We start from the raw sequence: 13,057 nt of genomic DNA, 5'->3' as shown, positions 1-13,057 counted from the left end.
TTTTGTGCCCTAATTTTCTTTCCATTTATACTCTGAGTTCACTTCCCTTCTTATCGAAGCTTCTTCTTTCTTCTCTTCCTTCACTTTTCTTGTTTTTCTTCCTTTCAAACCTAAACCTTTTCAATTATGAAACCTTAAAATCCAACATAGTATTAGAATAGTGGTTCTTGGGTTTCTAAGAAGCTACTCTAAAATCAAATAAAGTAGACTTGAAAGAGGATGTCCAACATAATCTGTTGAAGGAAACAAGTTGAAGAAAAAATTCTAGCAAAAATTCTAGCACGGCCTTTGGATCAGATAAGTCTCAATAAGTATCGTTCCAGTGATTCAGTCTATTAAAATTTCAGTTTTTGAGTTATTTAATTTCCTCATGTGATTATCAAAAACGAGTTTTTGTGAGGGCTGAAAGTGAGTTTTTGTTGGCAACACTTGTGTGCATTAAAAAAATTGTTTTTTTATTCCAAAAATCTCTGTTTAGAATTCAAAAACTCCTCTTTGTTGTTGTCTTGAGAGCTTTTTAAATTAACTTTCAATTCCTTCTTCTATAACTTGAAACTCTAAGTTAGGGTTTGGTGTTAATTGTTGCATGTGAATGACTTTATATCTAATTGTTTAAATATCACCTTTCTTACTCAGTTTCTCATGGTGAACCTAATTGTTATTTCTCTTCCAGCCATGCTCTAATTCTTTTGGGTTTCATGCATACCATGTATGTCATTTATATAAAAAGAGTGTTGGTCCATACTTCATGAATTCAAAATTTGCACCATTGTCTTTTCTATCTTAAGTTGTTAATTCTCTTACAACTTAATAATATAGTTTTTGTTACTCTAATTTCCTTGAGCATTAGTATGTGTTTTGTTGGCTGGTCAAATATGGCAAAAAATTTCAATAAGTCTTCCAATCCATATGTTGATTTTATCAAGCATGACTCCTTGAGAATTACTAATGTTCCACTTAATGGCTTGAGGAACTACTCATCATAGTGACAATATGTCAAATGTTTTGTGATCACAAAAGACCTTGTTAAACACTTGACACACTATATGTTAATGAAGACGATCCTTCTTATTAAAAGTGGTTAAAGGAAGATACTTTGGTTATAAGTTAGCTATAAAATAGTATGGAACAACAGATTGCTAATAATTTTGTCCACTTGGATATAACCAAAGATGTTTGACCTACTTGTTTTAAATTGTATTTTACTCTTCGCAAGCTTCAAAATATTTATGATATTTTTAAAGACATGTATATGACAAAGCAAGGTGACAATCTCCATGACTACTTCGTTAGATTCAGAGGTCTTCCAAAAGAATGAAAAGTTTCTTAGTCATACTCAACAAACATTATAACTCAAGAAAAACAAAAAGAAGGCCTTGTCTTAGGCATTTGTCTTGCCAACTTGAAGCTCAATCTTGATGTTACCAAATCCTAGCTACTTAGTTTTTCAACTTGACCTTCTTTTGAATTTTTTTGTGAAGCCATGTTCAGGATTCCAGCCAAAGGACCCACACCTTAGATTGATCAATCAGAAAATTTTGTCATGTCCTCCCAAGGAAGGGGTAGTAGCAGCTATGGTAAAAGAAGAGGAACAAAAGGCAACTCTCGTGGTCAAGGTGGTGGAAGAAGTAATGGTGACTCTACCTTAAGATCCTCAAACTTTGGTGAAAATAAAAATTATACTTTTTGCGGCCTCAATTACTATATGGTAGAAAAGTGTTGGAATCTACATGGAAAATCATTTTTTAGGCTAATCAAGCCTCAATTACCACCATTGAAACCAATAAATAAGTACTTTCAGATCCTTCTAAAGGGAAGATAGTTCTCAAATGTTGAATGTTTAGAGAATAAAATAATTCACTGACTTGATTAATTAATTGAGTACAATGAATCTCTATTTAGAACAGAAGAAATAAGTAAAATCAGGTTACAATTAAACTACCCTTGTCCTAGTTACACCTAAAGTATAATTCCTAAAGATAAGTCCTAGAATAATTAAATAACTTAATATAAATAGAAGACTAAAATAACTAAAACTCTTAATTGAGATATTCCTATAAGACTTCCTCCCATGAAATTCTTGTAAGATTTTGTCATATTAACTATTGCTCTGTGAGACTTCTTTATGTGAGAGTCATATAAGACTTTCCATACCTACTCTTTAACACTCCCCCTCAAGTTGAAGTATCTAACTTCAGCTTGCAAGGAAAAATATTATTGGTCTTCAATATTCCTTGGTTGAAAAAGTTCTTCATATATGTAAAATATTTATCTTTTGTTCTCCCCCTTTCTTGATTATTCTGGTCACATAAAATAAAATTCTTCTTTATTTGGACTTCTTCTTCTATTTATCCCCCTAAAGATGGGGATAAGAAAAGGACATAGAGACCTAGCTTAGACAAAACAACACAGGAGAAAAATAACTCCTAGTCATATGAGAAAACTTCGTACACCACTCAAAATGGTCATAGTTTAAAAAAACAATCAGCTCAATTTCAAAGGCATAAAAAGAGACTACTCACTTTTTAAGCATACATCAAGAAATCACTTCTAGGGTGAAGAATAAAATGACTTGACTCACGTTGGATGTTCAGTGCACTCTTATACTTTGTTAGTAGTGGGTTTAGGCATTGCTATGAAGTGATAAAGAAATTATAAATTGAAGAAATACTAGAGGAAAACAATGATAAAAGTCATCATATTTTAACTGGAGGAGGTGACTATGCATTACTCTACTTCCAAAACTGACTCTAAAAACTTTGGAGTGAAGGAGGCCACCACACAACACTATACTTCCAAAATTGAGTTTCAAAAGAAAATAATGAGTTTCTTTATTAGATCAATAATGAGTGTAACTTTTTTTATAAAAAAACTGGGGGAAGAATACAATGGTAGAACTAAAAGGACTTAATTAATAAGTTTGACCAAGTATGAACTTAAAGAAATTTATGGGTGGTGAGTGTAATTTTTGGAGATGAAGTTGCGAAATAAAAAACTCATTGACAAGAAGAAGAGAGAGAAAAGAAACAAGACACCTTCCATTTGATCTGGAATGAATAAATTTTGGAGGCCATGAGGATAAGGAAGAAAATTTTGGGAGCTTAAATATTGCCTGCAACGTTAACTTAGACTTGATTCTTGGTAGTAAGAGAGCTGCTTAAACAACTAGAATAACCAAACAAAACAAAATGAAAACCATGTAATAATAGCTATTTGGAGTTTGTCGTTCCTTTGTCTCTTCCAACTCACCATTGAACTCCATGTACTATGATGTGGTTGAGACTCGAGGCCACTCAACAACACCATCATCCAAAAATAATAAAAACAATTGCTTGTTGGCATACCTTATGCCCACATGTCTTGATGATGCTAAAAGAAACATAGAGTTTATAGCATGAGGTGGAGACAAAGGATCAAAATAAGGAGAGACAATATGTATGAAGAGAACTACTTGGAACAAAATATGAGATGAATGATGGTGAGTGTCGTCTACATGGAACAAAAGTCTTCATTGGTGGCATATGTGCTTGAATAGATTGAGTCCTACTCAAAGTAGGAATACTCCTTGATTTCTTCTCCATTTCTACTTTGGTCGTTGGAATCCAACTCAAAATAGGAATCCTTCTCATCCTCTTGACTCCTATTCTTAGGTAGTAATTTTCTTGCTATTTCATCGACTAATCAACCAATGATATCGAAGGTAGGACCCAAATTGGTGATGGTAGTTGGGGTGCATGTTGTCAAGGGACTCAACAACCGAAGATGGATCAATGGCAAGGGTTTTAAGTGGTTGATAAAAGGAACAATACCATACAATGCTCTGATACCAAATGTTAAGCACCTTGCTAATACATACCAGAAGACCGATCTGTTTGGTAGAGAAAAGCCAAGTACTCAACCCCAGGATCATAACAATACTTCTACTGTTATGAGCCGACATCCATGGCAGCCCACTCTAGTAGCACTAGCTCGAACCACTTTTTGAGCCTACCAGTAATTTTAATCTGGCCTCTAGGTCACCCCCTTTGGGATTCAAACTCGCAACAGTGGTATAGCTCTAATACCAAATGTTAAGCACTTTGCCAATACATACCAAAAGACCGATCTATTTGGTAATGGAAAGCGAAGTACTTAACCCCAGGATCATAACAATACTCCTACTGTTATGAGCCAACGTCCACGGTTGCCCACTCTAGCAGCACTGGCCCGACCCATTTTTTGAGCCTACCAGTAATTTTAATCTGGCCTCTAGGTCACCCCCTCCGGGATTCGAACTCGCAATAGCAGTATAGCTCTGATACCAAATGTTAAGCACCAAGCCAATACATACCAAAAGACCAATATGTTTGGTAGCGGAAAGTCAAGTACTTAACCCCAAGATCATAACAGACGAGGAAGAGAGGAAGAGGACTGATGATGACTAAGACGGTAAAGATGAAGAGAATAAACATGGGACACTTTTAAAGCTGAGTAGTTGTAGAGAGCCATACTACCAAACGAAGCTAGTGTTGATGGAAAGGATGAGCACAACAAAAGTAAGACCCTTTTTCCCTTTTTCCTACCTGCATACCAGAAAATGGAAGTTTAACATACAAAAGTGTAAGGGAGGCTTGACAAAAAGATGAAAATTTAAAGTATGTGTGCTACAACATATCAGACTGATTGGTATTTCATCAAGAAATACATGTTCTGGTTTACTTTGTTTCATCTGGTATTCCACAACTATTAAAAGAAGAAGGTTGAGGTGAACGAGTGTCGGAGTCTCACAAGGTGAAAAAACAAAAGTAAGCAAGGGAAAAAATTGAAAAGCAAAAGCTGAGACTGGGAAAAAAATAAACTACACTATTACCAGATTATGAGAGTGAAATACCATGTGCTTTGGACCCATTTGTATCTATTGTAGATGGATCCCAAACCAAAGTACAAGCTATTGGTACCTCTACTATATCCTCTTCCTTATCACTTTCTAATATTTTATTTTTTCCACAATTTTCATCTAGTCTCATGTTTGTTAGCTAATGGACCAAGAAACTTAACCAATTTCTAAACTTGTTTCCTTTCTCATTGTGTTTTTTAGGACATCAAGACAATACATGTGATTGCTAGCAACCATGAGAGAGGAGGACTCTATTTCTTGGACTCTTCAAGTTTGACGGTTGTAGCAACAACCAATCAAGATGCAATACAGTGGCATAATCGGCTTGGTCATCCCTTATTGTTTAGCATAAAAACATTGGTTCCAAATTTTAAATTTCTTACTAAGTAGTCTTGTAAATTTTGTGAGTTTAAGAAGCATCATATGTCTATTTTTCTACCTAGACAAGAGAAAATACCTTTTAAGTTTAAATTCTTTAGTTCACTCAGATGTTCAGGGAACAACTAATGCATCAAGTATTTATTTTTGTTAGTATTTTATGATATTTATGGATGATCATACTCTAGTATCTTGGTTTTATTAAATGAAAGATAGATAAAAAAAAATTTCCATCATTGACTCTTATGCTATTGTTGAAACTCAATTTCACAAAAAATTCTAGTTTTTCTATTTGATAATGCTAAGGAATATTTCACTTCTTAGTTTCAATTTTTTTTTGTCAAAGAAAGGTGTTCTTTATCAATCTTCTTGTGCTTACACACCACAACAAAATGGTGCATTTGAAAGGTAGAATAGACATCTTGTAGAAGTTGCAAGAACTCTTATATTATCCATGAATGTTCCTTAATACTATTGGCTATATATTGTTCTCACTATTTGTTTTCTCATTAACTGAATGCCTTAAATTATTGTACAAGATAACACACCATTTTCAAAATTATTCACCAATTCCATTACCCACTCATGTTTGGTTATGTTTCTTCTATTCATAATCTTTCCACCACTCAAAATGTTGATTTTCTGGAAAAGAGAAATAATTCATTGACTTGATTTGTTATTGAGTAAAATGAGCCTATATTTATAATAGAGGAAACAAGTACAATAATATTAACACTAAACTACCCATATTCGTATTACACCAAAAGACCCAAGAGGGATTTTTAAACAACTAGAGCAAAGGTTACATGCTTTACAATTTAAGGCACACACTCTAGAAAGGCAAAAATCAAATGCAAGATAATTCACTTACATTGTACTCTTAAGTAAAACTACCAAGAAGCGCTAGTATTGATTTCTAAGTTAAATTGAGAATGCTAACTGAAGAGAAGTTTTTAAATTCACAAAAAAAGTTTGATACAATGAATCAAAACTTCTTTCAAATGAAAAAAAAAAGTATTTTGAGCATGTAAATATAGGTAGGCATACTTAGCTCTTTAAAGAAAAACCTTGAAAACGTACCTCCTTGAAATTTGAAAATAAAAAGACATGAGAGTCATTGAAAATGGACTAGGAAGCTTTTGCCAAGAAGTGAAGGCAATTAATTATTAGGCTAGACAGAACTTGGGTATCTATATAAAAAATCCCAATTCAAAAAACTAGTCGTTGCACAACTTTAGGCATGTTTCTAGCCTTCGTAAAAATTCATTAAAGATATTAAAATTTTTGTGAAAAATACTTATTAAATTAGAGAAGACCTACAACTTCTGTAATGGCCTTTAGAAAGTCAGGAGTTTCCATATGTGCAGAATTGGATCGAATCCTTTGCCTAAGATTGAAGCATTTTTTTCTTCTAATGGTTGTTTTAGTCGAATCCTCCTTTTTTTTAATCCTTTGTCTTCTGCTTCTTATAAAGGTCGACTCCACTATTTTGGGGTCAAATCCTCTGTCTTCTTTTTCTTCAACTGAGGTCAGATTCTTCTCATGTAGTCGACTCCTATATATGATTCTTTCTTTGAGGGGTTTGTTGGAAGATGTAATTTCTGTATAGTGGAAATAATGTAAACTCTCCTTCTTTCTTATCACTTTCCTCCCTTCTCAGGCTAAAGGGCATTGATGTAATTTTGACACTTTTACTATTACAAATAGATGTTGGGGGGAGATCATGCACGTCACTTATGTTGACTGTAGGTTGACTCCCACATTGGTTTTGATGATAATGAAACTTAATTGAGCTTATAACTTGCAAATGTAGTATTTCATATACTTAACCTTCAAGAGCATCTCAAGGTCTAAAGCTTCAAAGCCAAAATGAAGACCTCATGCAAAATTTATGAACAATTCCTAAAGAAGCACCCCATGGAAGAAGACAACGATAAGGCTCCAGTTCAAGCATCAAAGACATACGTTTAAAGTCCGTCAATATTTGTAAGAGAGTGGTTTAAACTCCTATTCCTTAAGTACTTGTGAGATCGGAGCTTTAGGATATAATTTGTATATTGACATGTTTAGAATCATTATGCATATGTTACAAACATGTTAAAGCACTTAGAGAGAAATTCTTATGCTTTATAAATATATACATTTTTTATGTGGCATTATAATGATTGATTAGTCACTAATGGTGATCAATCATCCAAAACTATGCACACCAGGAATATAAAGCATGATCGATCAACAATAGTAGATTGATCAATCATCTAGGACATGGCCATTTCATGCTATAATGCATGATTGATCAATCGATTAATCATCCCTTAGAGATTGATCAATCATAGCTATCCAGACAAGCTGAATTAAAATGGAATGATCTATCTTCCCTCCAGATTAATCGGTCAGTTTGAACCTTCCAACAAGGGACTTCAAGCATGATTGATAAAATGAATACACTAGTCGATCATACTTGTTATGCACAACTAGATGGGATCTCGATTGATTGATCAACTACTAGCAATGATTAATCAACTTAACTTTTATGGACCAACGATAACATATCGATTAATCAATCTATTAATCAATAAGTCACTGTCTGATAGAAAAGTAGTTGTTATGATCGATTGATCGATCAATGATTTACCAGTGATTGATCAATCAACAATCTGATTTTTGCCAATGGGAAAATAATGACTAGTTTGATTTGGGTAAGCTAGAAATACCCCAAACATTCAATAAAGTGGTGAATGAGCATTAATTGGTATATTCTCAAGCCACAAAGTTTTGCCTTACCTTGTAAATTTCTACCAAAAGTGCTTAGGGAGAAAGAGAGAGAGCCATATTTTTCAAAACCTTTTATCTCTTTCAATCATCCTTGCATGCATCATAGTAGAAGCTTCTTGATCATTCCATATTGTGCAATAAATAAGAAGGCAACTTGAATCTCTCAAGGAGAAGCATCTCTCCAAGTAAGGGTGTAAATTTTTCCCTTTGTTTTGTGTATTTATGAAAGGTTCATCTTCAACCTGATAATCGAGATAGAAAGGCCTAGCTAATAGCTAGAGCTAGAATCTAGCAACAATCTCTTGGGGAGATTGGTTAGTGTAAAAATCGTGTATTGAACTACACATGGCCAAAGAGAGCTGGGGGTATTGAACTACACGTGGCCACCAATCTCTATGTATTTTTCCAGCTATAAGAGCGTAATAGTGGAAATTTTCCCAAGCAATGATTCTTTGGTGATTACCACTAGGGGGACATCAAGAACATTTTTTTCTCTATGGGTTTAGAATCTTGAGGTTAAGTTTCTAATAAACCAAGTTTTTCATCAACCTTCTCAGTGGAGCTTTGTTATTGAACAACGATTGCAATAGAGCATCTCGTGCTCATGCAAAAAGTAAGTTTCTTCTTTATTTTTTCCCTTTAAGGTGATTACTGATCTTTGTTTCTAAAAGAAGGATTTTGACTGAGCATGATTCGTTCTAGATTGAATGAAAATTAAGTGTCATTCTATCTTATATATTAGCATCAGACTACTAGTTTTGGTTTCTTCAAATTCATGATTGCTTCGATAAAGGAGCAAATTTTATCTGGATCAAGCCTTGTTATCTTCTTGAGGATTGAAATAGAGCATCTCGTGCTCATGAAAAAAATAAGTATCTTCTTTATTTTTTCCCTTTGAGGTGATTACTGATCTTTTTCTCTAAAAGAAAGATTTTGACTGAGCATGATTCGTTCTAGATTGAATGAAAATTAAGTATCATTCTATCTTATATATTAGCATCAGATTACTAGTTTCGGTTTCTTCAAATTCATGCTTGCAAGCAGATTTATGTTTGATGCTATTGTGAAGCCTTGGAAAAACGTTTATCTGGATCAAGCCTTGTTATCTTCTTGTTGTAACCGCGGTGTTTTATGATCAAAGTCATGCTTTCATGCGTTGAACTTCCTAGAAGATCGATGTTCATTGCTGGTTTCTGATTCTTTCTTCATTGAACTCGTTGATGGATTATTGAATTGCAACAAGGAATTTTTATTTTTATTTTTGGATAGGAAGTTGTTGTATTTTGTAATGTTGAAGGCATTCTATATTGGATTAGATTTTGGATTTCCTACTTGAATTAACAAAGATAAAATTGGAAGTCAAAAGTTGGGTCCTTGATACATGTGGGGCATGTGACTAAGAAGGAAAGTTTCCTTCTTCAAAAATATTCAAATTTTATAGGAAGATCTTGTGTGATTTGAATTGATTTGGAGATCCTTTCTTAATTGAGAATGATATGGGATTCATTCGAGATTAAGTGGGCCAACACATGGAGTGCATCCATGATATGTCAAGAGTTCAAGACTAAAGATCTGGGTAAGCTCAAATATTTTCTGGGTATAGAAGTCCTTCAGTCAAAACATGGGATAGTATTGTCTCAAAGAAAATACACCTTGGATATTCTTGAAGAAACAAGAATGAAGGATTGTAGAATAGTTGATACAACTATGGATGCGAATGAAAAATTGTGTGCTACAACTGGAGAAGATGTTGACACTGGCAAATATCATAGATTCGTGGGAAAATTGATCCATCTCATGGTAACTAGGCGAGATAATCATATGTTGTAAGTGTGGTAAGTCAATTCATGCACAAAATACTAATCACAAATTACTCACTGGCAAGCTTTGGAGAGAATACTACAATACCTAAACGGTGCTCCAGGAAGAGGATTGCTATATAAAAAACATGGGCACTTCAATATAAAAGGCTTCTCAAATGCAGATGGGATTGGATCACCTGATGATAGAAAATCTACGTTTGGTTATTGTACCCTTGTTGGGGGGAACTTGGTCACATGGAAAAGCAAAAAATAAAACGTGGTTGCAAGATCTAGTGCTGAAGCAGAATATTGAGCTATGGCCCACACTGTAAGTGAACTTTTATGGATAAAGACTCTTCTTATCGAATTGGGATTTTATAGAGGTTCTATGCGCCTACATTGTGATAATCAAGCAGCTATTCACATTACATCAAATCCAACCTTCTATGAAAGAACTAAACATATTGAGGTAAATTGTCATTTTATACAGGAACAGTTTCAAGATGGAATAATCTCTCTTAAATATGTTTCATCTCAAGAGCAAGTAGCTGATATTCTCACCAAACCAGTTACATCTAAAATTATATCTTATATATGTGGCAAGCTGGGTATTTATGACGTATTTTCTCCTCCAACTTGAGGGGGAGTGTTGGAAGATGAGCTCAAGCCCACAAGCTCAAGGCTAGAAGCCCACATGTCAAAGGAGTGGCAAAGGGGTAATTTATGTTAAGTTCCATAAGGATGGCATAAAGATGTAAATATGTTGTCTGATTATATCTTTTAATCTATTGAGTTGTAGCCCTAAGGGCATTGTAACACTATAAATATGAGCTTTGGCTAAGAGGTAAGAATTTCAAGCTTCTCCTCTCTTTCAGAAATCGTCCAACCACCCTCTCTTCTCCCTTGATGCATTCTTTCCTGCCCTTAATCCAAACTCTTCTCTCTCATGTCCTTCTCCTTCCTCTCTCCTCTCTCTTTTTTCTCCTTCTTCTTCCTTCTCATGGGATCCTAACTTCTACAAAAGATAATCAGAGATTGTTGTTTGAGATCGAATAAAAGGATTTACTAGAGACAGGACCTCACATCATTTGTAATTTTTTTTTGTTTCTCTACTTAAAGGTGACATCTTTTTACGAACCAATCACTTTGTACTTTCCATAACCATATAGCTTTAAACTTTTTAGAAAAAAAAAAATTTTAGTTTTAATAGAAAAAGTATTTTCACTTTGATGACAATACTTTAGGAAATACGAATTCAACCTAAAAATTGAATAAGTCTCATGCCTTTAGGCTTTGACGAAAAGGCTAGAATAAATAAATAAAAAAAGAAAAATAGTGTGCTTAAAATGGATATTTTGGAAAAAAAATAGGAGTTCAAAAATATTTCATAGGCCATGGATGGGTCATATTTTAAAAAATCTCTGGCCTACCAAACTCATTCCCTTCACAGAGGTAAAAACGAAAGCAGCCTCTCCATCATAATCATCCCTTTTCTACTTTCTTCCACATATATCCGTTAGATAGAGCGACCCTAACGGCTTCAAACCCGCCCACCCATTTCAAAAAAGACTGAACAGAAAAGTAAAGCCAGCGCTCATTACTGTCTCCCTCCACTTTCAAAATAAAAATCTTACAGCTTCTGCTCCATTAATCTTCTTAGTTTCATCGTTGCCGTTGCATTTCCATCTACTCCCAGGGCCTCCCGTTCATGGGGAGTTGTATCAGCAAATCGAAGTACTTCACCGACGAAGAAGACAACCCTGATTTCATCCAAATCCAAGACAAGCGTGTAATTATCACCTCACAAATTCCCCTCTCTCCTCTTCCGAAATGCATTCCTTCTTCTCCTCCTCCACCCCCGATTCCGAAGTGCATTTCTTCTCCTTCTCCTCCTTTCTCCACTCCTTCGGCGTCTTCTTTATCTTCCTTCTCTTCTTCTTCTTCTTCTTCTTCTTCGTGTACCTCGTGTGCTTTGTCCAAGGATAGGTCCTTTTCGAATGAATTTCTGTGGTCTTGCATAAAGGAGAATCCCCACATTCTCCAGGAGGAATTCAAGAAGTCGAGTCCGCAAAAGGCCGAGCAGACGAAATCTTCTCCTGCGGGAGCTCCTCAACACCGACGTGGGTCGTCACTCAGGCCTAGTTCATGCTCACCAAAACAATCACTCCCTAGACGTGTGGCACCTCAGTCACCCACCAGAGTTCGGTCGAATTCGCCGCCGCTAGCTCGGCAGAGAAGCTTCCGACAGGAGCAGGAGAGGCCAGGATCCAGCCCTCTGCCGAGGCGGAACGTGGGTTCTTCTCCGACTCTTAGCAGGAAATTCGGGAAGGATTGTGGTCAGACCCATCTGACGAACAGTAAAGCCGCAGGTAGGGAATGTCAAACGCGAACCAAGAAAGAAATTCAACCGCCAGCGAGCCCCTCGCGTTTGATCAAGAAAGAAACGACTGGGAGCACTCGTAAAGCTCATTTTGATCAAGCAGATCCGATCAAGAAGCAGACTAGTCTGCACCATATCGATCAACTAGATGGAGGAGAGGCAACGTGTGATCAGGAGATTGAGAGTGACCCATTGGAGGACATAGATAATCCTCTCATCGCTTTGGATTGCTTTATCTTTCTTTGATAAGGATCACCTTCCAAGTCTGAAAGTTGTGAACATCTTTTAATCTTCCAAGTCAGACCAAATAGGTTTTCTGTTTTCAATGTAAAAAACAAATATTTTGAGAGATGTTTGCTCTTTCTAAATCTTTTCATCTTATCGCAAAAGGTTGGGACTTGGGATTGTTGTTTGTGTTCTGCTTCCCGATCAAATTAAAGAAATTGAGACAGGATTCTTTATGTTCTTTGAAATCGATGAGATGTCTTTGGAGCCAATATAGTTTCTCTTTTGTGAAAGTAAAAGGAATCTACGTTCTTCAGGTTCATTTAATTTAAGAAGCAAATCTCACTGTCAGACGATTGAGAGCTTAAATAAGTTAGAATTTATTTTAATACATAATATTTAAATAAGTAAAGTTAAGTTTTTTTGAATGTTGTAAGCTAGAATTATAAGTAAGAAAAACTTATTTTTTTAACAAGAAAATTGTGGTTGTGCACCATTTTGTATCGTCAAAGTTTGTTATGTTCTTTGTTTTGCTTTCATAAAGGGTGGGTGTATCAATGATCACTTTGATGTATCAACGATATATTCTTATGTATCATTTGATACGTCTTGGATTTTTCT

General features: G+C 35.1%; 1 protein-coding gene across 1 annotated transcript; it reads left to right on the top strand.

Annotated features, from left to right (window-relative positions):
- Nucleotides 1-11,332: 11,332 nt before the first annotated feature.
- On the top strand, nucleotides 11,333-12,697 carry LOC137950753 (uncharacterized). The gene has a single exon (XM_068797359.1). It carries the CDS (start codon nucleotides 11,540-11,542, stop codon nucleotides 12,455-12,457), a length of 918 nt encoding a protein of 305 aa, XP_068653460.1. The 5' UTR covers nucleotides 11,333-11,539; the 3' UTR covers nucleotides 12,458-12,697.
- Nucleotides 12,698-13,057: the final 360 nt, after the last annotated feature.

This window comes from Aristolochia californica, unplaced genomic scaffold (assembly GCF_029961685.1).
Source record: "Aristolochia californica isolate CCGP_79_NKW_82.1479 unplaced genomic scaffold, dmAriCali1.0.hap1 SCAF_14, whole genome shotgun sequence".
Lineage (NCBI taxonomy): Eukaryota > Viridiplantae > Streptophyta > Magnoliopsida > Piperales > Aristolochiaceae > Aristolochia > Aristolochia californica.
The sequence above is the reverse complement of the archived record's forward strand: the minus strand, read 5'-3'. Positions and strand labels throughout refer to the sequence as shown.